Here is a 25622-nt window from a genome sequence, read left to right as displayed (position 1 = left end):
AGAATGATATTCCTATTTTTTAGGACTAGCATTTTTAGGCTAATTCGAGGCTCCTAAAATTTAGGGACCTCCTAAAATTTAGGGATCTCCTAAAATTTAGGGACCCCCCCAATATGGGTATCATATGAAAGCTTTTTCCGTGTACATCGCAAAAATGGTATCCGAATCTTCATGTGACTTTTCTATGCAAAGAAATGTGCATTTCAAGCTTTCAGCCCACACATGCACATTATACAAGCATTTCATGATCATGCCATCTTGCTGATTGTAACTGTCTGTTCTGGTGGATCTAGCCCACACTTCAAGGCATGAATCCTTTCTGTGTGCGAGTCTAACCCTGATATGCGTGAGTTCTAGTCACAGGCGCCCAATCGGGTCATATAGGTGGAAGTGTGAACTATCTTTTCTCTAACCCACCGTGTGGGTCCACCATAACCTGTGACCACTCATCAGTGGCCAGCTCCAATGCACTTTTCTTTATATCTAATTAGTGCAAAGGAAATAAATTTAATAAATCATTATATAGACAAATTAGTAAAAAAGGATACAAATTCTGTTTCTATAGAGTTGTGACATAACATCCACTAGTCGTATGCAATGCTCATGCTGAGCTTTGCTTAGATTTTTAGTGAGAACATCTGCACGGTTGTCCTGTGTTTTGATCTTGGTCAATGTGATTTTACCATCTTCAAGAATCTATCTGATGAAGTGATATTGCACATCTATATGCTTTGTGCGTGAATGATACATGGCATTCTTAGCCAGATACACAGCACTCTGGCTATCACATCTCAAAACTGGAGTACCCATAGATATGTTGAGATCCTCTGCAAGTCCGCTTAATCATATAGCTTCCTTAGAAGCTTCAGTAGTTGATATGTATTCAGCTTCAGTGGTACTCAGTGCGACGATGTTCTGCAACCTGGAACACGAAGAAACAGCCCCACCAGTAACTGTAAAGACATATCCGTTTGTGGACCTATGAGTGTCCAAGTCACCTGCTATGTTTGCATCACAATAACCCTGTAAACTAAGTGCACCCTGCCCATAACAAATACACTTTCTTTCTGTATCCTTTAGGTATCAAAGAATACGCTACTTGATTTGCGCCTGGTTCTATCGTATAGTTCGTTCAATCTGTACACGCAACAATGTTTATCATTATGTGTAGGAGTTCCTAAGTCTAGCGAGAAGTGTCCCTTGGCTGGTGGTGTCCCATACTGTGTCCAAGTGCACTTGATAGTCAACCTGTGTGGCATTTTGTGCATGCTTGGGTTAAAAACAAATGATTTGTATGGCAGCAATGTATGGGAATCCCCTAACCCCTAAAATTTGTGAAGTGCTTCTCACTTGGCATGTACAGAATTAGAAGTAGCACAAAGCTAAAAGTAGCCCACTCCTATTGAGTTGTCAGATGGCACCTTGTACGAAGAGTTGACGTCCATCATTGGATGGGGTGGTTCCTCCGAATGTGTTTTGACAAGATTTGACATAAACCTGCTAACAACTCCCATTGCATGAGCAATGTCTAGACGAGTAGCAACCATAGCATACATAAGAGAGCCACAAGCTGATGCATAAGGGACTCCCTTCATAGCATTTGCTTCCACGTCATCTTTTGGGCTGTTTGCTTTACTAAGCTTAAGGTAAGGAGGTAAGGGTATTCCAAAAGGCTTAACTTCAGCTATGTTAAATCTGTCTAGTACCTTTTCAATGTACTTTTCTTGAGATAAAAACAACAATTTTTGCATTCTATCTCTGCAAATCCTCATGCCCAAAATATACTATGCATTCCCCAAATCTTTCATGGAGAAAGCTGATTTCAGCTGATTTTTGAGAGTATCCAAGCGAGTCTTGCTTTTCCTAGCAATATATCATCCACATACAAAACAAGTATGATGGGGTTGACATTTGTATCCTTTTTCATGTACAAGCAATGATCTGCATGGTTGTGTGTAAACTCATGCCTTGTACTTGGGTTTCCCATCCTCTGTCTTTACTTTGTACACCCATTTGTTTGGAAGTGGCTTCCTTTCCTTGGGTAATGACATAAGATCCCAAGTATCATTTGCATATAGAGATTTAATCTCTTTGTGCATAGCTAGCTCCCACGTACTATTGAATTCACATGACTTGGCCTCTTTGTATGTAAGAGGCTTATGCTCATCTGTAAGCATCACATAATGCAAGGAGGGGTCAAACCTATGTGGTTCCCTTCTTACGCGTGTAGACATGCGTACCCAATGATCAACATTTTCAGGAATTGGATCTACATCTGGAGGTATATGATTTTCAGCATTTATTGGCTGCTGTAAGCCATTTTCAGCATGCTATTCATGTTGTATAGGACCTTCATTTTCATTACCAGCACTTGCATTTTTGTAATCAACAAGTTTGTCTTGGTGTCCATGATCTCCTTGTGCTCCTATTTGTTGTCCATCATCATCTGGCTCAAAAATAACCGGCAGTTTCAGCCTGTGGTACAGCACCATGATGCTCATTTTCTGAAGTAATAGGTGGTTGCAAACTTTGAAATTTGACATTTTTCATATTTTCATTTGAGGCTAAAGTACCTTTTAGCAATTTTGCCTCATTAAACACAACATTATGGTTGCTAATAATTTTCTTGGATTGAGGTAATCACACTCTGTAGCCAAATTCACCCGTATCACCATAGCCCATGAAAATGCCTTTGGTGGATTTTGGGTCATGTTTGTTTTTCAACTCATCTCTAACATGTACAAAAGCATCATAGCTAAATATGCGTAAATGGTCATATGAGGCCGATTTGCGAGACTAAACCTCCTCAGGGATGCCATTATTTAAGGACCTGTTCGGAGAGCAGTTGCAAATGGGAACTACAGTTTTAAGTGTCTCTCCCCAAAATTGATGAGGCAGATTAGCAGTGGACAGCATGCATCGCACTCTTTCACAGAAAGTCCTATCATATCTTTTAGCCATCCGATTTGAAGAAGGGTTGTAAGCTCCCTCTTAATACCATGCAAGTCACAAAAGGATTTGAATTCAGTTGATGTGAACTCACCCCCATTATTAGTTCTTAAGCATTTCAGCTTTTTACTTGTCTGAGTGGTTACAAATGCACGAAAAGTTTTAAAAACAGCAAACACTTCACTTTTCTCTTCAACAGGTATACCCAAATCTTTTTGGAACAATCATCTATAAAGGAGACAAAATATGCAGCACCACCCAACCATTTCAAGGGCATACTGCATACATCAGAATGCACTAAGTCCAAGACATTGGACTTACGAGAGACACTAGAGTAAAAGGAATTTCTTATTTGCTTTTCAAACTGACACTCATTACAAAAGTCAAGTTTAGAGCCTTTTCTATCAAACCTCTTCAGAGAGGCAAGGACATCCAATCCTTTCTGGGTCATATGGCCTAATCTCTTATGCCATAACTCCAAGTGACTGCAAGTTTTAGCAACTGCAAGAAACTTGCCATTCAAGGCTTTACAGTGTAAACAATACAAAGTGCGCTTCTTGGTTCCTTTTGCAATCAGCATGGAACCCTTTTTCACTTTTCACAAACCACCAACAAACAGTGTAGTGTAACCATGCAAGTCAAGCTGACCAACAGATAGTAAAATCTTTTTAATGCGCCTGGCACATATCTAACATATTTCAACACAAGCTCTTGACCATTGTCTAAAGACAAGTGTACAGTGCCAATCCCTTCAATGCTGTAAGCATGGTTATTTCCAAGATACACCTTTTCAATAACTGCCTACATTGAACATAGCAAAACACTCCAAGCAAGGAGTTACAAGATACACCTTTTCAATAATTGCCTACATTGAACATAGCAAAACACTCCAAGCAAGGAGTTACATGGAAAGAGGCACTAGAGTCTACAATCCAAGTTTGAGTGACACCATCATCAACTGACAAAAGTGGATCAATCACATCAGCCTTGGTAATATGTATATCTTGCATGTGGCATACAAGGGCATCGTAATCAACTATACATAATACATCAGCCTCTATATTTGAAAGCTCCTCTATGACCACACTAGAGGCCACATTGGCCTTTTCCTTGCCTTTGATTGCCTCAGATGCATTTGTCTTATCCTCCTTTTTTTTCTTATCTCCTGCATTTTTCTTTCTCTCTTGTTCCTTCTTGTAATACCTGCAATCAGGTTTTCTGTGGCCCTTTCAACCATAGTGATAGCAAGTAATGTCACTCTTTTCCTTTCCTTTGCTCTTGCTACTATTTCTGTGTTGTGCATTTGCATTTTTCTTTTCCTCCCTTCCTTTTATATTATAAGTTGAGTTGTTGCCTTCTCCACTAGATATACGTCTAATTTCTTCATTCAAAATTGAATCTCTCACTCGATTATATGAGAGATTGGGTTATTTGTTAAGTGAAACCATCAAGGTCTCGCAAGAGTCAGATAGTGTTGTGATAAAAAAGATCGCCCTTAACTTATCATCAAAGTTTAAATTTGCATCCTTGAGCTGATTTAAAATGCTTGTAAATGCATTCAAGTACTCAGCTACAGACTTTGACTCATCTAGTTGCATATTCACCAGCTTGCGCATTAAATATAGCAGTAAAAAACGTTAAAAACGTTTAGAAACGAAATGTTAAAAATGTGTTTCATAAGTTTCTTTCAAGAGGGGGTAAAATAAGAAATGTGGGTTTTTTTATATAGGAATTTTTAATAGTTTTGACTAGGGAAAGAGATTCTAAATCTGTATGGAACTCTCTCTCAAATAAAGAATGGCTAATTGAGCTTGAGTAATGATAGAGTCAATTGAGAATAATACATTATACGTTACATATCCATGATGCATTATTGATGTTACCGTGTTTCCGTAGCACAGAGGAGCGGAAAATGGAAAAAATGGAAAAAGAAGAAAAATGCGTTGAAAAATTCAAATGTTCGGGCACGACCCTCAGGAAGCTTCGTTGTCGGCCCGAGGCAACAAAAGAATTAAAATGCGGAAGCACCCCCCGAATCTTTGTAAAAGAGTGCCAGGCTCGCTCCTGTGCAAAGTGTACGCATCAGTTGGGAATAGGATAAATTAGAATGGTGGGAAATGGGAAAAAGGCCCTAGGCTACGGCTGGCCATGTAAAAGAGGGAAAAGGGGATGACCGCCCAAAAAGGTTTTAGGGCTTTGTATATAAAGTTGAAAAGTGAATGAGAAGCTTATTCTTTGGTGTGTGGCAAAAAGAGTCTTCTTCTTCCTCTCTTCTTCTCTCCTTTTTGCTTGTGTGTGTGTGCTCTTGAGAGAGGGAGTGTGAGGGTGTGAGGGAGTGAGTGTGTGTGAGAGTGAGGGATCAAGAGGGTGAAGCTCTTCACCACCTCCTCTCCTCTTCTTCTCTTCTCTTGTCTTGTCTTGTCTTGCGCGCGCGGCTATGGAAGATGGAGCTTGGAGATGGAGGAGGCTTGAGGATGCTTGAGCTAGCATCGAGAATCGTGGAGCTACCGGAGTGTAGGGAGTGAGTGTGTGTGAGAGTGAGGGATCAAGAGGGTGAAGCTCTTCACCACCTCCTCTCCTCTTCTTCTCTTCTCTTGTCTTGTCTTGTCTTGCGCGCGCGGCTATGGAAGATGGAGCTTGGAGATGGAGGAGGCTTGAGGATGCTTGAGCTAGCATCGAGAATCGTGGAGCTACCGGAGTGTAAGAGAGAGTAGGGTACTCGATCAGGCATCAAGGTAAGCTCACTACACTTGTAGGATCGACGGCGCATCAGCTAGGTGAGAGGTAGTCATTAGAGCTCGCTTGAAACGCTTGAAACAATAAGCGGTCCGAGAGTCTTGGCGGTTGAGCGAAAGCTCCCACGTTCTGGTTCCGTTGCCGGGACCAACGGATTCAAGCTTAAGCACTTGCGCGCCTCACATCGAGCATCGAAGTAGGGTACTCATCCCCGAAACGGAGCTTGAGATAGATAGGAAGTTGGGTGTTTTTAATCTTCAAAACAAGTAAGTATTTTGGGATATTTTGGTTGGTTGATGATTGGAAAGCATGGAGGATCTATTTCAGTTTTTTGCCTTCGATTTTCGTTGCATTTAGCGTAGGTTAGAGTTAGGAAATCGAACCGGAAAAGGGTAGGGTTTACTGTTTCAAAACAGGGCAAAACAGGGAAAAAATCGTGCAAAATGCGCAAAATGCTCGCTAATGAGGTCTAAGATGGACAAGAGAGTGATTGGGGGCGTCAACACTACATTTGGGAAGGCATATAAGAGCCAAGAGGCCAAAAGAGAGCTCATTTGTGCCATTTCAGTGTGAGAGAGAGAGAGAGAGAGAGAGAGAGAGAGAGAGAGAGAGAGAGAGAGAGAGAGAGAGAGAGAGAGAGAGAGAGAGAGAGAGAGAGAGAGAGAGAGAGAGAGAGAGAGAGAGAGAGAGCCCCCAACCCGTGTGATTCGATTGCATCACGGACGCACTTACCGACCCGTTCATGTATATGAATCCCTTCCTCTATCTCCCTAGATAGGATTTGGAGGGCTGTGCTTGGTATGATTGCGTAAATCCCAAGAATCGAGCGAGATTGACATTGCGTTGTTTCCGTCGCGCTGCGTTCGGCCCGTCCGAGCGGTTGCTTCTGGGCTGAGTCCCAGAATCGGCCCTCGGTCCCTTACCATTCGGCCACTCGGCCCGAAACGCTAGTCGGCCCTCGGACCGTCCGAGACAACTGTCCGAGTCAAAGCTCTTTGCTACGTGGCACATCCGCCATTCGGCCCGTTCGAGCGATCTGTCGGAGTCCTAAATTCGGAACTCGGCCACACTCGGGATTCGGCCCTCGGCCAAGCGCCGTTCGGCCCGTCCGAATTACCCTGTCAAAACCTGCCATTCGGTCCGTCCGAATAAAAAATTGTCCGAGTCAAATCCGGAGATTCGGCTCTTGACTCCGTGCCTTGGCCCGTCCGAGTGACCTACTCGGACCTTGCAATTCGGACCAATTGGTCTGAGTGCAATTTTTTGTCAAATCTGTCAGAAATTTGACCTTACCCGGCAAATACGCATTAGCGCAACTTGTCGAAACCCTTCGGGCGCTCAGAACTTGATTCTGGCACACGTGGTAAGAGAAATTGTAGTACACAGCCGCTTAGCGGTTGGCAGTAGACAGTTGAGGGGCCCAAGGACTTGGACGCGACCTGCTGAACCGTAAGACCTGATCAATCGGAAGCGAACGTGGCAACATACAAGGAAACCCTAAACCCTGACTAAACGGCCGGAAAATGGACCTACAAGCCTATCAGGTCCGAAACGAGCGAGAGTGAGTAAGACGCCGGGTAATTGCTTTTGGCACTCACATTGAATTTCCGCACTTGAAGTACACTTAAGAAAGCTGAAAGCCTGATTGGGCACAAGTGCACGAGGAACAACACACTCACCGAGTGACCATAAATTGAGGTTTGTATTCAATAATCAAAGGAACTCACTTAGATAAATCGCTCAAGGAACCCACCAATAGGAGAGGACCCAAGACATAGACAAACACGTGAAGCGCAGGGTAGAACCAAGCAAGGAGCGCCAACGACGAGGATCTGTCTCACGACTATTTAACCTAATCGACAGCACAGCGGGGCGCAAGAATTTGACCATGACAGAAGAAAGCTCAGACCATCGGTCTAATGAGGAGCTCGATTTGAGTGTATTCCCAGATGCTATATAGCAGATGGTGAGCAATTACAACGCGCACGCCCGGTACGAGCACCGCGGCAGGACAACAGATGCAATCATTGCAGACCTAGAAGAGGAGAGAAGACTAGCTCGCAAGGCATAGATGATTATAATAGGGATCAATGGGCTAGGAGCCAAAGGCAAAGCATGGAGCTGCATGAGGTGCATCGAGTGCTGAACTTGGCTGGCCGAAACCGAACAGACCATGAGAGAGCGCTAGAGGGAGATCTGACACTGAGCGAGCTCCTCATGAAACGGCTGCTTGATAATACCGCAGTAGAGCAGAGTGCCACCGCACTAGCAACGTCTCTGTTTGCAGGATTAGGGGCAAACGAGGGCTCAAAGAGCCACGCCAAAATACCGATTGTTGCCAAGCAACTCGACAAGTACTAACCGCATGACGATCTGTACAGCTTTGTTGAGCAGTTTGAGCAAGTCTGCGAAGCCAACGGCCTCAACGACCAGACTCAACGTTCGCAAGCATTCGGGCTTTGCTTAGGTGACAAGGGTAGGACGTGGTATACAAGCCTGGATGCCATGGAACAAGCCAACTTCAATAATCTCAAGGATCTCTTCGTTAAGAGGTTCGCCGAGCCCAAATACTCCGATAACCTGCTAGTACGCTTGATGAATGTCAAGTAGAAAGAAAATGAGGACATCTGCGACTACGTGACCCATGTGAGAAGTCTCTTTAAGAGAATCCCTCTAGGCGAGTGATCGATTGACAGAGCAGTTTCAACTGTATTCATCAGCGGAATTAGAGACGAGGAGTTATACAAGGCATTGGCAGGCAATTCAAGCTTGCAGCGGGACGTGGTGGCTAGAGTTTTTGAGAAAGCCATCAGAGTCGATGATCAGCTGAAAGAGTGGAGCTCTAGGAGCTCAAATCTAGAAGAGACCAACCCGCGAAGCTTAGAGAGAACGTCAGTCTCTAGTGAGTGGTCAAACCCATCATTCCAAGATAAGGGGAAGGTCACCGAAACAGACCAAGGCTTGGCTTAGGTCAGGATGGAATTAGCCAAGATACAAGACATGTTGAGATGATCAACGCGCCCGCACATCCAGTGCGTGTACTGTGGCGGAAACCACTTGCCGGCCGAGTGTCAAGACCCTAGGTCAAGACCTTGCGCTAACTGCGGTAGGTTCGGCCACGATATCGCACATTGCAGACTACCACGAAGACTTTCATACTCTCAACCCTACGGCCAGCCTTATCTAGCTAATAGGCCGTAGCCATTCTTCGGAAGGGGAGCCCCATTGGCTCTACCCGCGTCTAATGATATGAAACCAGCTGTCTCTAGAATGGACATAAATTCTACAGGCATTCCTAGACCGCTTGGTTCTTATGTGACCGACCCATCGAGCGACGCTCCAGTACACTACGTGGAGGAGCCGAATGATGAAGTGACCTACATATACCCTTATGTCTCGCATGACAACGAGGGCAACGCAATCCTCATGGATTGTCGACCCGTGCCGGTGATGGCGTTAGGACGAGGACGGGATAGAGGCCTAGGAGGGCAGCTATTGGATCCAGTCACTTGTTGGACTTGCGGACATCCCGGTCATGTCTCATCACGCTGCCCTGAAAGAGAGCAGCAAAACAGGGACAAGACTGACCAAAGATGCGTAGAGTGCGGAATCACCTTTCATTGACTGTCCAAAGCGGAAGCCGTCCTCTAGCTCAGCTAATTTGCCATCCGTTCCATTGGGGCTGTTTGGTGTCGAAAACCCCGATGGGAAGGCCACACCTATTACCTTGCGAGTTATGACCCGAGCCCAAACGAAGCAGGCCGGCATCTCTTTGCCAGGACTTAGCAATCTTGACGCAACCTCAATAGGAAAGAAAAGCCGCAGGCGGAAAAAGAAGAGATCGGAAGCTAAGGTCGCATTAAAGACCGAGAGTTCTACGTCTTTACCTACTGGAAAGAAAGTCTCAGACGCGGAGGCAGAGACTTCAGCCCCTAAGACAACCGAAAAGGGAAGCGCTAAGATAGGGGAATACTTGCATCCAAAGCGACAATTAGAGGCCATAGAAAAGGTGAAGGAATGGGTGAGGGAGGCTCAACAGCATCTCAAAGATGCTGAACCCATCATAGAGGACGAGATCGACGATCTCTCCAGCATAAGCACGCCAATGTCACCGCCTCAACCTAAGTCGGCCGAAGCCACTGTGTCACAAGCAATGCCGCTGAGACCAATCCTAGATGCAACAGAGCCGCAGATCAGCCGCGGCCATTGGCCCGGTCAGTCTAGGCTAAAAGAAGGACGAGTATCTAACGATCTCTTGACCACGCTAGTGACCACCCCTGTAACACTTAGCCTGGGGGATCTGCTTAAGCAGCACCCTGCCCTATGGCAAGACCTTAAGCAGTGGGTCGAGGGATCACCAGAACAGGTCACGGCAGACCCTCGAGACTAGGATGCAGAAACACAATTGCCAAGCCTGACGCTACACTCCGTGCCTAAATCTTTGCACGTCAACGTCTTTTGGGAAGGCTCTGAGATGTACGCAGTCCTGCCGGTCCTAGCCCTGGGTGACACAACAAGGAAGGGAATCGTAGACACGGGAGCCGGGGTTAGTGTGCTTAGCCACGCAGTACTGCACTTGTCAAAGCTGCTCGGTTTAATGTCATGCTAGCAAACGGTATGAGAGTGAAGCCATTCGGGGTCCTGAAGAATTGGCCAGTGAAGATCGCAGGTGTTTAGTTTTTTGTCGACTTTATAGTCATGAAGGGAGTGGACTACGATGTCCTATTAGGCCGACCTTAGATGTGCAACGCTAGAGTCATCGAAGATTGGGGTAATGGATTGATCTTCCTTGGCAATAGAACTGACGCTGTAAGAATAGAGATGGACACTTGGAAGGCCTCACCAGTCGACCTAGACGCCATCTTTGCTATGCTCAAAGGGAACACTCAGGTCAGAAATCCCTATGGGTCCTTGACCAAGTATATTCCATGCCCAGAGGATGAGCGGGATTGGATGCACGTTCTCGCTACAGTTGACCTGCCATTGTTAGACCATGAGGCGTATGAGCAGCCCACCAAAACTATCGGCAAGACAAACGAAGCACTCTCTACACTAGTCTACATGATGGCAGCAAGCCTCCATGGAAGGCCTAAGCCTGTTATCTTCTAAGTGCCATCCAAGAAAAGGGAACTCCAGGGGGTACTGGAATACCTAACGGACCAGCTAGCTGGCAACCCAGCCACCAACTTCAAACCACTCCAGGACCTCTTAGAGGATTCCAAGTGGCAATGGACCAGGGTGCACGAGCTGAATCTCATATATAATTGGGCCCTGGTTCGTGACCGACGATACGGGGCATACCAAGCCCTAAGAGACGATGAGCAGTTGAATGACAAAGATTCCTGCGATGAATACGAAGACTGCCAATCCTTCAGTGATGAGAGCAAGGGTGAAGTGGATACCATAGAGTACGACACTGAAGGACGAGAAATTGAGCAGATACGAGCAGACACCACGCCGCAAAAAAGGTAGGCCCTTAGACTGGAGCAAGGAGTTATGCGCATGAAATGTAATCATGTGTGGTTGGAATGTATAGGAGCCATAGACCTTGAGCAAGCAGGTCTAGCCCAATCAGGAACGACATCAATACTTAGAACCGAATCGCCATCCGAATTGCGGCTACTAGGGGAGACCACCTCTTCTAGCGAAGATGGAGGGTTTGACTCTGAATCGGAAGTTACTTCGGATAGCGACCCGGAGATCCCTAGGCCGCCCATGACCAGACGCACCAAGGGGGACTTACCCGTCCACCTGAGGTGCAGACGGTCAAGGTAGGATGGGACAAAGCACCCCAGGGATGCACGATCAGAAGAACGGCGAAATCCGTAGGACCTCCCTAAACGCTTCACTAAATTTAAAAAAGGGGATAGGGTAGTGGTTCTGCTAGGTGCCAAGCGTCAAGGGCAGACGAGCGAACCAATTGAAGGACCAGCCAAGGTCAAGGAGGTAAACCTAGCCCTGGAAGGGGAGATCCTCCGACCAGTGTTCATCGTCGATGACTTGACTGGTGGAGAAGAGTTGAGTCTTGTCGCTCTCTTGCGGGAGTACATAGACGTATTTGCCTGGTCCTTAGAAGAGCTATGGGGGGTAGATCCAAGTGTTGTGACTCACAACATACCCATGACGTCGGATGCAACGCCGGTCAAGCAACGACCGTATCCCATGAATCCAAAATACGCTCATGCTGTCAAAGAGGAAATTGACAAGCTGATGAGAGCTCGATTCATTTACGAAATTGAGCACACAGACTAGGTATCACCCATAGTCATTGTAATGAAGAAGAACGGCAAAATTCGAGTGTGCGTCAATTACAAGAAGGTAAACGCTGCTACAAAGAGAGAGAACTATCCCTTGCCGTACACCGAGCACATACTTGAGAGGGTGGCAGGCAAGGAAGCCTACAGTTTTCTGGATGGCTTCTCAGGGTACAATCAGGTGCAAGTGCATCCTGCAGATAAGCCGCCTTTGCCACTGAGTGGGGTGTCTTTGCATACATAGTCATGCCCTTCGGGTTGACCAATGCCCCTGCCACTTTCCAACGCCTCATGTGCACCATCTTTAAAGACATGCTTCGCAAGGAGTTTGAGGTCTTTGTCGACGATCTGTGTGTCCATTCGACCTGGATCGAACACTTAGACAAACTCTGAGCAGTCTTTGAACGGTGCCGCTTATATCGTCTCTCCTTGAACCCCTTAAAGTGCCAGTTCTGGGTGAAACACGGATGCATCTTAGGGCACGTAGTATCAAAGAACGGCATTGCCACTGACTTTTCTAAAGTCAGAGTCATTGTTGACTTACCACCACCCGATAACTACAAGGGAGTTCAGTGCTTCTTAGGACACACTGGATATTATCGACGCTTTGTACTAAATTACGCACTAATTGCTAGACCATTGTACAAGCTGTTGATAGTGTTCGAGTGGATTGAGGAATGCCAGCACGCATATTAGGAGTTGAAAAAGGCTCTCACTATTGCACCAATCTTACGAGCCTCAGACTGGAACATAACATTTCATGTACACATAGACGCCTCTAAGTTCGCTATTGGAGCCGTGCTATGCCAGCCTGGTGAATATAACTTAGACTACCCAGTGAGTTTTGCCAGCAGCAGGCATCTTATAAAGACCGAGCTGAACTATTCCACGACAAAAAGGGAGGGGTTGGCCATGGTATTTGTGGTAAAGAAATTTAGACATTACCTATTGGCCAATCCCTTTGTCTTCTTTGTTGATCATCAAGCCTTGCTATATCTTGTGAACAAGCCTTGCGCTACGGGACGCATAGCTAGATGGTTACTCCTTGTACTGGAGTTTGACTTCTCTGTAGTTGTACGCAAAGGAAAGCAGCATTACATGGCTGACCATATGTCCCGCATACCCACAGGGAAAGCCGTTGGACAAGGTATACCGGACGATTTATCGGATGCTCATCTCTTTAACCTATTGAGCGAGAGAGAATTGTTCAAAGCTGATCTGACGCCGTATTGGGCCGAAGGCATAGTGAAAGTACTAGAGAACAGACTACCTGAGCGATCCATTGAGCAGGCCAGGCTGAGAAGACTTATCCTGAAAATTCAGCCATACCAACTGATAGCCGGCCAACTCTACAGGTTGGGACAAGACGGTTTATTGCGCAGATGCGTATGTGAGCACGAGATGCACGACGCATTGAAAGAAGCACATGGCGGAATCGTTGGACACTTTAGCGGGGATACAATAGCCTGAAAGGTGCTACAATCCCAACTATGGTGGCCCACCCTTTTCCGCGATGCAGCTAAATTCGTGAAGCACTGTGATGAGTGCCAAAGGACCAAAGTGCCAGTGCGGAAAGACAAGATGGCGTTGATCCCTGTCATAGCCCGATATTGATGAAGGTGTCGACTACAACATCTTGACGCATGACCATTGGACATGCATTGGTCAACCGGAACTACAGCCCACTAATGCCAAACTCACCCCGTTTGGGGGTAATGCTTATCCACTCCGAGGGAAGGTAGTCGTTTCTATGGAGTCTGAAAGTTTACCAGCTTTCTTCCATGTGTTGCCCGACACTAAAGGAGCCGGTAATATGTCGCTATTAGGTCGTACTTTCAAGAAGCAAACGAACTGTAATGTGGATTACAACCTAAACCGCATTCATCTTGCTATCGGCAATGTGCATATAGTGACGACTTTCAGCAAGGGCTGTCATGATTCCTGCACCATTACGAAGCCATCGGTAGAAACCCCTATGACCACGCTCCAGCCCAAGTCTAAACAGAAGAAAACTACGGCCTCGTACTAGGCCCTCGACTCCAGGCCCAAACCCACCAAGAGTGCTCACAAGGCCAGGGAGTCCAAGCTTATATGGGTGCCAAAATGGCAAAGACCACATTTGGGTAGACCACCCAAAGGTGATCCTAAACGCCAAAATCATCAGCCGCGTCACGGCCTAAGAGGTAGTCTAGACGCTATCGACGCAGAGACACAACCACGCTGCTTAAAAAGCTCATCTACAAGCAATCTCACCCCAGTGAGGGAGGCTTGCACAGGTGGTGCCCAGGGCATAGTCAGCAAACCAACCTAGTCATTGTGTTTACATTTTGTTCTGCGTGTGGCTTGCGTGTTTGTGTGTGTATGAACCCTAGCTTTCACGTAAGTGTGTTTCCAGTTATCGTCTCAAACACATGTGTGTGCTCGGACTTCGTTCCATTGTAAATAATATTATCTGTGTGCATTTATCTCTGCGTGTGTGTGAATGAATGCTTGTGCATGTGTGCGAGTCAAAAATATTTAAAAAAACCGATGCCAAGGAAGATTGCTGAAGCTATCAAAGCGGTACAAGAAATTTTGGATCTAAGATAAGAAGAAATACAAGAATGCCCTACAAGTGGACAACTATGAGCTGCTACAATTGAAATGGCCCCGGGCCTCAAAGAAAGACCAAAAGTGTGGATGCTTTGAAACTGGTCCCTGGATTAGAGGTTTCAGCCCCAAGAAAAGCCATTGGAAGCAGTACTAAAGGGTTCTCAAGATATAATTTTACAAGGTAGCTTGGATATCCTTGCGGATAGAAAGGAACTTCTTGATGACAGAATAGAGTTGATGTTGAAGTGGCGAGCACTATATGTGGACTTGGTACAAGCATCGCCAGCTGTGGCTAGTAAGCCCCAGCTCATCTATCGACCAAAGCAAATACCACAAGCCTTAAACTTACCTCATCCAGAGAACTTAAAAATCCCTATGACTGCTCACTTAGAACCCAGCACAACTCCCATGCCCCCAGAGCTTCCTACAACACCTCAAAGTGCTTCGGAGTGCAAAGCCCAACTTGTGACACCAATGATGGAGTCACCACTATCAAGTCCGGTTGCACCATCCCCACCAGCAGGTCTTAAACGTTCCTGCGCGATACGACCTTTTCTCTCCTTGGCTAAAGACCTCACCGCGACTTCTGGGGATGACTTAATAACCTGCATCAAGATGTTGGACGAAACTTTCACTACATTCGCTAGAAGTTATGAGAGGCTAGACCTAGGCCTTCTTGACAAAACACTTGCTTCGGATGTTCCTGCATTACCATGGACTTGGGAAGAATACGAACTTATGACCACTAAATTTCCCAAAATTGTTGCCGAACTGATACCAAATGACGAAATCTCAAAGGAGTAAGCTGCCCTCAGAAGACTAATCACTTCATATCGTAAGCCTCCTCGTTCTATTCCTTTTGCAAGAGCTCACGCAGATGGCAAGCTCACCTTCCACATTCTTGCAGCAGTGGTTTGCTCTGAGAATCCAATGGGAGAAAAAAGGTTGCCGGATAATGACCAATGCTGAGCAACACAGGGCAGTTAAAACCATCGAATATGACTCTACTTATGTGGCACCTATCTCGTTTAGGGTTTTGGCCATCACCCGCAATCAGCATTTAGACGACCATGTGCTCGCTCACCCCTACATTGACCAATTCCTCACGGAAGAGGAATTACATGTTGCCAGCTGCCTTAATACTGGAGATCTCTTTCACGATGTCTTGACCTACATCTCCCAAGTCTCCATCCAACCGTCTGTTCTTGATTGTCATGCTCAATTGGAATATACTTCAAAATTCTACACGTGGCTTCTTCACACGTAACTCCTACCCCAACAGGCCCAAAGCCCTCACCTTTTGACCCCCAATCTTAGGAAGGATTCTTTTCTAAGCCGGAAGGGAAGGGGGTATGTGGGTATATGGTGAAGGTGAAAAGAATCAGATAGGAAATGAATAAAAAGGGGTACAGTAAAGTAAAGGTACTGAAAAGCATAAGCATATCGTATGGAAAAAATGGCTTCCTAAAAAATTCGTTCAAGAGTTTTTATTCTCACATAAACAACAAAGTGATATGTGGAAAATGCTAACGAAAGTTACGAATTATGGCAGGAGCAAAAAATGTCGCAGCAAGATCGCGCCCATCAACTCCTATTCACAGATGAGGAAAGGGAGCAGTATCGCATCCATCTAGAGAACTGCGCCTTCGGCCAGCTCAAGTTCCGAACCATCCACAACATCGAAGTCGTGGTGGCCAAGGAGAAAGCAGCCAGGAGGGTAGTGGAACAGTGCAATCTTACAAAGTATATTGAAAAATTCTTGCAGGAGCCGGATCACTTAAAATGCGTAGAATTCCTTAGAACATACAACCCGGACCAAGAAGGTGGCATTGTAACAGTGGACTGAGGAGAGGGTGCAAAGCAGGTGCAAGTCCGGTTGGATCCAGCCTGGTGGAAAAGGCTTTGGGATTGGTACCAAGGACAGAAAGGAGACAAAAAAGGGATGTTTATGCCTTGCTGAAAATGAAGAAGGAAGAGGTATTCACGAACGACGGCATAAGCATCCAGGACATCCTTGACACAGAAGCTAGGTTGTAGGCCAAGTTGGTGCACGTGCTCTTCTCCAGGCAACGTTACAATGCCTTAATGTATCGAATTAGCGTGCCAGTACTGGAGAATGTAGCAGCCCACACCCTAGACGAGGTGGATTGGAATGGGTACGTGCGTAAGACGATTGATCAAGCGGCCAAGGCGCTAGCCCTGGGAAGTGCACCAACAGGAGAAGAGGCTCTGGCTTCTAAGGTTACGGAAAGGAAGAAAGCCTCCTCCAAGGCATCTTTCATCGGATATGGAGGAGTCTTGACTGCACTCATTCAGGAGGCAGTAAAGGAAGCACAGGAGGCGGAGGAGGGAGAAGGAGAAACGCCTGAGAGGTGGCCTTCTCGCCAGGACAAAGACATGTCCACCGACATAACGGAAACAGAAGAAGAAGGGGAGGGGCAGACTAGTAAGAAGACAATCAAGGCAACGAAGAAGAAGGCGGCGCAGAGGAAGAAGAAGAATGACGAAGGCAGGAAGAAGGAAAGGGAAGACTTGGAAAGGGCGAAGAAGGAATCCTTGAAAGAAGCAGAGGAGAGAGAGAGAACAAAGAGACAGGAGGAGGACAGGGAAAAAGAGGAGTTACAGAAAGCAAAGGAGGCGTCAAAACAAGAAGCTGAAGAGGAGAAAAGGAGGGAAAGAGAACAGAAAAGGAAAAAGGAGCAGCAGAAGAAAAGACAGGAGGAAAGGAAGAGAAAAGCGGAGGAGGAGGAGCTACGAAGAAAGGAGGAAGAGGACCTGGCGGAGGCCACTCGCTGGTCCATCGAACAACAGTGCCGAGCAGATGAACTAAGGAACTTGAGCCCGCGCAGAGAAGAGGGGCTAGGGTCCAGCACACAGGTGCCAAAGTTCGCGCCACCTCCAGTTTCCGAAGGGCAAAGGCAAGGCCCCGCTCCACCCGATCCCTACCCTCCTGGTGCCTTCCGTGGAACTCACCACCATTACCCCCAGCATCCCGACTAGCGCAGATGTGTCAAATTTCGTAGCGTGGATGCAATATTTCATCAACAAGGAGATGGGCTAGCGGCAGAGCACGAAGACTACGGCCACAGGTCAGAAGAGGCCAGCCACGGATGCAGAGTCCAGGCAAGAGCCCAAAAAGCAAAGAGTCGAAGCCTCAACCTCGCCCATTTACACAACGATGACGCCACCGGATAATTACGATGAATACGTCGCCGAGCTGCTCTCCCAATTGGAGAGAGCAAAGGAGGAACGTAAGATAGCCGTGGCTGAGTTGGCAGCCGAGAAGGAAACAGTGGCCGCCTTCCAGCTGGACAAGACAAGAATGATAACCTTGCAGTAGCATGAGATTGCAGATCTGAGACTAGAACTGAAGGCTAGGGATGAGAGGGAGGAACACTGGATGCAGCTGCTCGAAAACGAGACTCAAGAGTTAGTAAACATGCAAAGAGAGTACAAGCTCTTAATAGTGCAGTATCAGGAGCTTGCTGCGCAATCTGCTCAGATTGATGCACTTGTGACGGAGTTGAATGCCAGGGACAAAGAAAGAAAACGAGGCATGGAGGAGCAGTAGGAGGAACTCAAACGCCTGATCGATCAGTTGACCTCTGAAAGAGGAGAACAAGAGAGGCTAGTTAGGGAACTAGAGGATTATGAGCAGAAAATCATGATGCTGACCTTAAGACAGGGAGAGGGCTTGGAAGTGATGAACAAAAGGGCAGAGGAGTGGGCTGCGCACAACGAAAAGAGGGTGAAGACATTGGCGCGGCGCCTTGCTCTGACAGAAAAGGAGAAAATCATTGCGGAGAGCAAGGCGGAGGCAGCCCAAGTGGCCTTCAGCATTTAACAGAAGGCCTTCCTCGACACTATCCTGGATGCCACGCACGTAGCGCAAGGAGAGCCACTGGAGGCAATGCAAAGAAAGCTCGGCATGGCAAGAAGAGCCCTACACGCTGGACTACAGATGCCACCATTACCTGCGGAGGTTAGGCTGAGTTTGGATGAACAACGAAAATACCTAATGCTGGTCGGCCTAACCCCCCAAGAGATAGATGCCCTTGGATTGGAGGAAGAAGCGGCACACGCAGAACGGCAGGGGGAAGAAGCAGAGCTGGAAATCGATGTGAATCGATTCAGGGAAGACGTAGTCCCACAACCCCCCTCGTCGCAGACCCAAGATCCGCCACAAGAAGATCCAGCTGCAGAAAGGAAAGCCATCTTTAGAGAGAGACGCAAAAAGCTGGTGGAGGAGGCCAGACAAAAACTGAGAGCCAAGCCAGCCGTGCTACCGTCTGCGTCTCTCCCTCCGTGCGCAGTGATCTTCCCGCAGGATTCCACGCAGAACTGGTGGTGTGGGAGGTACAGGAACTAGGAAAGGATCCATTCTTCTTCAGTTTCCTCCTCCCCAATAGTCTGCGGACGGTCTTGCCGCTCAAAGCGATGGACAAGATGATCGTGGTCGGTGGCCGGTTGGGGAAAAAATGGCTGGAAGAGCGGGAAAAGACCCCAATCTCTTGGGGCACCGAAGCGGCCGACTACTGGCAAGATAAGGTTTTTGAAATCCCCCACACTGTACAAAACTACAAGAGCCAACCCCTGTGGAGGAGGCGAGTATGCGACATAAGCATGCTCGCCTGGATGGCTTTTTGTAATACCCTGCCATTCGAGCGGAACGACTCTACCTACATGGCGTACCCTCGAAGGGTAGGGGTAGATTTTGATGCCATCCTCCACGGGCGGTATGACTTTTCCATTGTTTATAACTCCATTGTAGTATCCTTTGAGCACGCCCTCCTTTTCACCGTAGAAAGCCTAGACGAGTCTATGATGCACTTTCTGGCGGACTTCTCCTCATATCTTGACCCCGCTTTTATAACCACTTGTAATTATCTTAGGTTACTTAGGCTACTTCTTAAACAGGACCTGACTCCACAAGAGCGCGGCCTACCTCCCCTATTCTTTGACCCTAACACTATAGATAACTGTGCCATGGCTCGTCTCATGATGAGGGCTAGTCTCCTTTCCTCTTTTTGCCTAGCCCTCCTAGAAGACATGAACGACAGCCAATTCACTAGATGCAACCACCCCTTCCTCTCCACCACCTCCCTTCATGTACGCATGAATCTGAAAGATTACATGCAGAGTCGTCAGTTTTTGAGTAAGTCTATTCGACCCCCTTCTCCTCCTCATTCCGATCAAGACAATTAGGCCTATGTATCATTTCAAAAGAAGAAGAAGAAGAAGAAGAAGAAGAAGAAGAAAAAGAAAAAGAAAAAGCACCATAGTCACTGCACCTAGGGTTCTCCCTAGCCCCCTCCCCCACTTCACGCTTAGGGCACATCAAGGGCAGGACTTTCAGACCTGTCACCCTAAGACTTGCACCGCACCTCCACTGAAGCACGAACTGGGTTCTCAAGTGTGGGACGTTACCAAGGGCTTGACCCATCTCCCAGTTCCACTGCCATGAGCACCACACACTACACGGCGAGCAGAGACACCCCTTAGGGAGTGCACAACTTTTCTTGCAGGTTATGAAGAAATGGCTACCCGCAGAAGATCACCCACGGCACCCTTTAATGACCCAGACTTCTTTTCATGCGCCGGCCTCCAACCCTCTGCCTGTTGATGGCCACCATGATTGAACCAAGTTATGGTAGAACTGCCATTGGCATAGATCTTGGAACCTCATCGTCCAAAGATCCATGCCCAATGCCTCAAGATCCACGGATCGCTTATTGATTCCACCAGCTTGAAGACCTTCAACTCAAAACTGAAGACTTTCAACTCAAAGACAAGGATCTTCAATCAAAGCCGCGGGTTTTCAAGACAAATAGCGTTCAGGGGGGTTCTCTAGAATAAATCCCTCCAATAACACCCTCCTAAGGGATTGCTTATTGCTTCAAGCGTTTCTGATACGCAAAAGACGACCGGCTACATAAGGGGCACCACAACAGTGTAAAAGATACCGAGCCTCTTCATGGAGCCTAAAGCACGCCGGAATCTTTCTTGGTCGTCGTCCCCAACCTCCATCACCTATCATTCCCCCAACCACCTACCTACCTGTTCCGGCCAGCAACCGGACCTAACTAGCCACTTTGTCCCACCGCAGTGCCATGGGACTGGCACTTGGCTAGGAGGGGGGTAATGTTACCGTGCTTTCGCAGCACAGAGGAGCGGAAAATGGAAAAAACAGAAAAAGGCGCTGAAAAATTCAAATGTTCAGGCACGACCCTCAGGAAGCTTCGGTGTCGGCCCGAGTTAACAAAAGAATTAAAATGCGGAAGCGCCCCCCGAATCTTTGTAAAAGAGTGCTAGGCTCGCTCGTGTGCATAGTGTACGCATCAGTTGGGAATATGATAAATTAGAATGGTGGGAAATGGGAAAAAGAGCCTAGGCTACGGCCGGCCATGTAAAAGAGGGAAAAGGGGATGACCGCCCAAAAAGGATTTAGGGCTTTGTATATAAAGTTGAAAAGTGAATGAGAAGCTCATTCTTTGGTGTGTGGCAAAAAGAGTCTTCTTCTTTCTCTCTTCTTCTCTCCTTCTTGCTTGTGTGTGTGTGTGCTCTTGAGAGGGAGTGTGAGGGTGTGAGGGAGTGAGTGTGTGTGAGAGTGAGGGATCAAGAGGGTGAAGCTCTTCACCACCTCCTCTCCTCTTCTTCTCTTCTCTTCTCTTCTCTTGTCTTGCGCGCGCGGCTATGGAAGATGGAGCTTGGAGATGGAAGAGGCTTGAGCTAGCATCGAGAATCGTGGAGCTACCGGAGTGCAAGAGAGAGTAGGGTACTCGATCAGGCATCAAGGTAAGCTCACTACACTTGTAGGATCGACGACGCGTCAGCTAGGTGAGAGGTAGCCATTAGAGCTCGCTTGAAACGCTTGAAACAATAAGCGGTCCGAGGGTCTTGGCGGTTGAGCAAAAGCTCCCACAATTGACTTGTCGCTTATGTCAAAGTTAGTGTTTGGACAAGCTATACTATGGTTTAGAACTCAAACATTATGATTCATACATATCATACAAAGAAAATTGAAATTAACATATAAATAGCCTATCTATAATATGGACTGAGTGAAGTTACAACATCATGATTCTTATTTCAAAACAAAATGACAAAAATGTCAAAATCGAGAATGAATCGTAATATATCATAAATAACTCATAAATGAGACTAAAGTCGTATAATATTCAAATCTCAAGACAAGAATAGATACTAGATAGACAAAGTCGAATAACTAAACAAAATCACAAAAAAATCAGTCTCTCGTCCAAAATCTTAAGTGTTCACGAGTCATTACACATCATCATCATAATGTTTAACATTGCCGAATAGTTTTTGTTAAAAAAACCATGTTTTGGGTTCCAACTCACAAAAAAGAAAAAGAAAAACGCCCACGTTTTTTACTCTCAGAAATGTTTCATACTTTAAGAAACGTTTCGTAAGTTTCAAATTCAAAGAAACACGTTTCTTAGCTGCTATGAAATTAAATGCACCTGATTAACATTGTGGTAATCTCATAGGTAGTTTTCAGCTTCTCCCATATTGCATAACTTGTATCTAAACCCTTAATGTCTGTCAAAATGTCATCAGTGATACCCATCTTAATGTAAGCCACAGCCTTTTTGTTGACTTTGGGCCAATTTGCATTAGACATTAGTTGGGTTTATCTTTCTGCAAAGCATCCTCACAATCCTTTAGAAACAATATGCCCTGCATACGGTCTTTCCAAAGGTCAAAGCCATGACCATCAAATTGCTTGATTTCCATCAAACTCTTGATGTCTCAATTGGAAGAAGTTGTAGCCATTTTATCATGAACAAAAGAGTGAATGCCCCTGAAATGCAAAAGCACAAGCTGAACCAGCAAACACCCTGTTGTTCTTCCTCAACTAGAAATAAATTTTTGCTTTTGTACATCAACCAGCCACCACATGGGCCAAAATGCAGGAATTTACCAAAATTTGCACAAATCCCCAAAATTTCAGGTCCAAAATTTCATGAATGTCAACCAATCTGATCTAGTTGAGCAAAATTTTATCCATACATGAAAAGCCCCTATTTTCTAGGATACAATGTTAAGAAATTTTACTCAAAAGAGCAAAATTTTGACAAATTTGGTCAAATCCCCAATTTAATTGAGATCCCCACACACAAAGTTTGCTAATTTTGACCTGAATGTCACTGCCAGGCATGGATAAGATCAAATCCGAGAAAAGCCCCAAATTTCCGGGCTTGAATTTGCACAAATCTGAGATTTGTGTCTCTGGCACGTGAACTCCGGTTAGAGGAAGGAGTTTCAAAAAGAAGAAGAAGAAGAAAATAATGGTTTTTGTTTTTAAAAAAAGCATGGAATGATGGGTCCGTTGACCTGTCAAGATTGATGGCCCCCATTCGGCCGCGTGGCTCCTGTCGGCTGCCGCGACCACCGTCAGCTGCGTGTTGTGCTTTGTGGCCCCTTTTACCCACTTCGTTCGCCTACATTGTGCCCATTTTCCAGCCGTCTGTGTCAGCATGCAACTGCCCTATCCTGCGCCTCGAGCCTGCTGCTATTGCCTGTTGCCTGAATTGTTCATCACGACGCAGCAGGTTGCCTACATCCGCTGCAGTGTCACCTGCGACTTGACTGTCGCCTGTGAGCTGCCCACTACTCGTCTCCTTTTGGTGATCTCGTAAGCGTGCATAGCCTTAAGCTCCGATACCAGTCTTTGGAAAGCTCAGCTGGGGATGTGCAGGAGCAGTTTGAGGAGAGTGTGAGTGTGATTGCAAGAGTCAGAGAGAGAGAGAGAGAGTGAAAGTACGATTCGATATGAATGTACCAACAAACTGGTTGTATTCATGCCAAAATTGTCACAACTAGCAAGCAAGGTCCAGTCCAGAAGCTGATGAACATGGGCAGCACAGTCCACAAGGCTGATTGCCTTGCAATTCCTAATGACCAGCTTCTGTGGGAGCTATCTGTGGTCAGGATCATGCTAGCAAATACATTTCCATGTTAGTCTATGCTCCAACTTCAGACTTTTAATTGGATAGAACTTCATGATTTGTTACCCGAGTTCAAAAGGTTTTCTTCTTGCCTTTCAGGCTCTTTTGGTCATGTGGTTATGTGCATGTTTTATGTGTTTTATCCTTGTTGTACCTTGTCAATTCCAGGATCTATGGAGCACTCTGCAGCACCTTATCAAAAAGAAATGTAGTGTGGTGTTATTAGGAAATTCATGTACGCTCACAACATGCTGTTGTTAAGAGGGATATATTTCCTTTGTTAAGTCGTATTATGCATATATTTTCTTGGACAGTGCAAGGTTTTATGATTCACTAAAACTTGGTGAAAGTTTGTGCCCTGTATATTTTGATCAGTACTTCACTGCACCAAATTCTTGTTTGAATGAATGCATTTTGGTTATGTTTTGTTGATTGAAACAGATGGACTGCTTCAAGCAACATTTTCATGAGCTGGGAGCAAAGGTTGAATTTGCAAGAAAGCATAATACAGAAATCAAACAGTCAAAACTTTTGATTGAGGTTCAAATCTTCATAACGGTTATTTCTATCAATTCCTCAAAGCTTCCCTAATATAATTTTGTATGATTTACGTGATATGACAAATAGATTTTTCCTGCAGAAGCTTTCACAGGAGCTTGTAGATGAACTGAAGCTGAAGGTCAAGGAAAAGTGCAAGTACTGTAATTCAACTTTCACGATGCTTTAATTTCACAGTATAAGTTATGTTATCTCTTGCTGGTCACAGGATAAGAATTGCAGCATATGGAACTGCTATCAATAGTTTTAATTGATTTTTGGAGAATTCCTTGTTATGGACCCCTGCCAGTGGAACACAATTTAATTATATTTGATTGCCACATGCAGGGAAATGTGCACCATGGTTTAAAGTATTTTGACTTACTGTCGGATGTGATTTGCAGTGCGGTGAGAAAAAACTGGATTTTATGGATGATAAATTATGAGATGCAGAAGCAGGCTTATTTTGATGAAACCAAGGATAATCTGCAGGCAACTTCTTGTGAACTGTACCTTGTCATTCTTAAGTGATTTGGCTTATAGAAAAGTTTGTTGGCATGAGTAACACATTTTATTATCACAGAAAGAATCAGAGGCAGTGCATGAAAAGCACCAAGAAGTTGTAGAGCTTCACAAGGATTGTCTGCAACTATATTCAAAACTTTTATCAAAGGAATCATCTCAGAATAATTCTGCCCTCCATAATATTGTTCTAAATCTTGTGGCGTCCAATTCAAAGAGAGAGACTCAGACCATGGTAAGGCAGCTAGTGTCAGGTTTTAATTAAATTAGGTTTGTAAATTTTTTATCTTACTCTGAACAGTTTAGTAAGGCGGTAGCAGTCTTCAAAATACAGAGGTTTCTGCCAAAAGAGAAGCAGCCGCAGATTTATCAGATTATTGCGAGATCTTAATGACCTTATTCTTGTGCTTACAGAAAGAAGCAGTGGCAAGATATGGAGTCTATTATGAGGTATTCGTGTTTCCTCTTTGATGAAGTCTGTCTAGATCTACATATAAGAAATTGGTCCATTAATTAATGAGGTGTACTCGTGTGATGCTTGTTTTCTAATCATCATTCACTTTGCCACTCCTTGTATGGGCAGTCATTTGTTTGCTGCCTTTATCAGCTAAATCTCCTTATCTTAGTTTATTTTGACTTAGATTAGCAGGTTCACAAGGCTTTAAACTAAGTTGAATGAAATAACATATGAATGAGGTTGGTTCCGTATCACAATGACTTGAGTCAAGCTCGAGATGATATAGACCTCACGAAAAGATTGTGTTAGAGACACCATGTGTGTGTAATGACATGGAAAATAACGAATCTTCTGCAGGTTGACACAGGTGTCAGGTTGTATTGGATCAAGTGTCTCCTATGTGGCATAGCATGTATTTAGTTGTCCTGCACTGCTGCTTTCTCTTACATACTCTTCATTGTGCTTGAGATAGGATGCTTGTAAGCGGCTAAGATTGATAAGAGGGAAATTGGATGCAGTCCAAAGCAAAATTCAGGATAAAACTTCTGCATACAGTGAGAAGTTACAAACCAAAGACAGCAACAGCAGTGCTCCTTTTATTAG

At 45.6% G+C, this 25622-nt stretch overlaps 1 protein-coding gene across 3 annotated transcripts in view; it reads left to right on the top strand.

Annotated features, from left to right (window-relative positions):
• LOC148036849 (uncharacterized) overlaps positions 1 to 25622 on the top strand; it is a 110929-nt gene that overhangs the window by 57888 nt on the left and 27419 nt on the right. For 2 of the 3 annotated variants that reach the window (XM_087675763.1, XM_087675761.1), the window contains 6 exons: positions 23945 to 24043; positions 24144 to 24199; positions 24445 to 24532; positions 24624 to 24797; positions 24977 to 25012; positions 25492 to 25622. The exon at positions 25492 to 25622 is cut by the window's right edge and continues 61 nt beyond it. In XM_087675763.1, coding sequence (XP_087531889.1) covers positions 23945 to 24043; positions 24144 to 24199; positions 24445 to 24532; positions 24624 to 24797; positions 24977 to 25012; positions 25492 to 25622 — 584 coding nt within the window. The remainder of the gene's footprint in view (positions 1 to 23944; positions 24044 to 24143; positions 24200 to 24444; positions 24533 to 24623; positions 24798 to 24976; positions 25013 to 25491) is intronic. The other variant, XM_087675762.1, reaches the window with a different exon arrangement.

The sequence above is a fragment of the Lygodium microphyllum genome, chromosome 4 (genome assembly GCF_053477565.2).
Source record: "Lygodium microphyllum isolate KBCC chromosome 4, Lygodium_microphyllum_v1.1.10, whole genome shotgun sequence".
Taxonomy (NCBI): domain Eukaryota; kingdom Viridiplantae; phylum Streptophyta; class Polypodiopsida; order Schizaeales; family Lygodiaceae; genus Lygodium; species Lygodium microphyllum.
The sequence above is the reverse complement of the archived record's forward strand: the minus strand, read 5'-3'. Positions and strand labels throughout refer to the sequence as shown.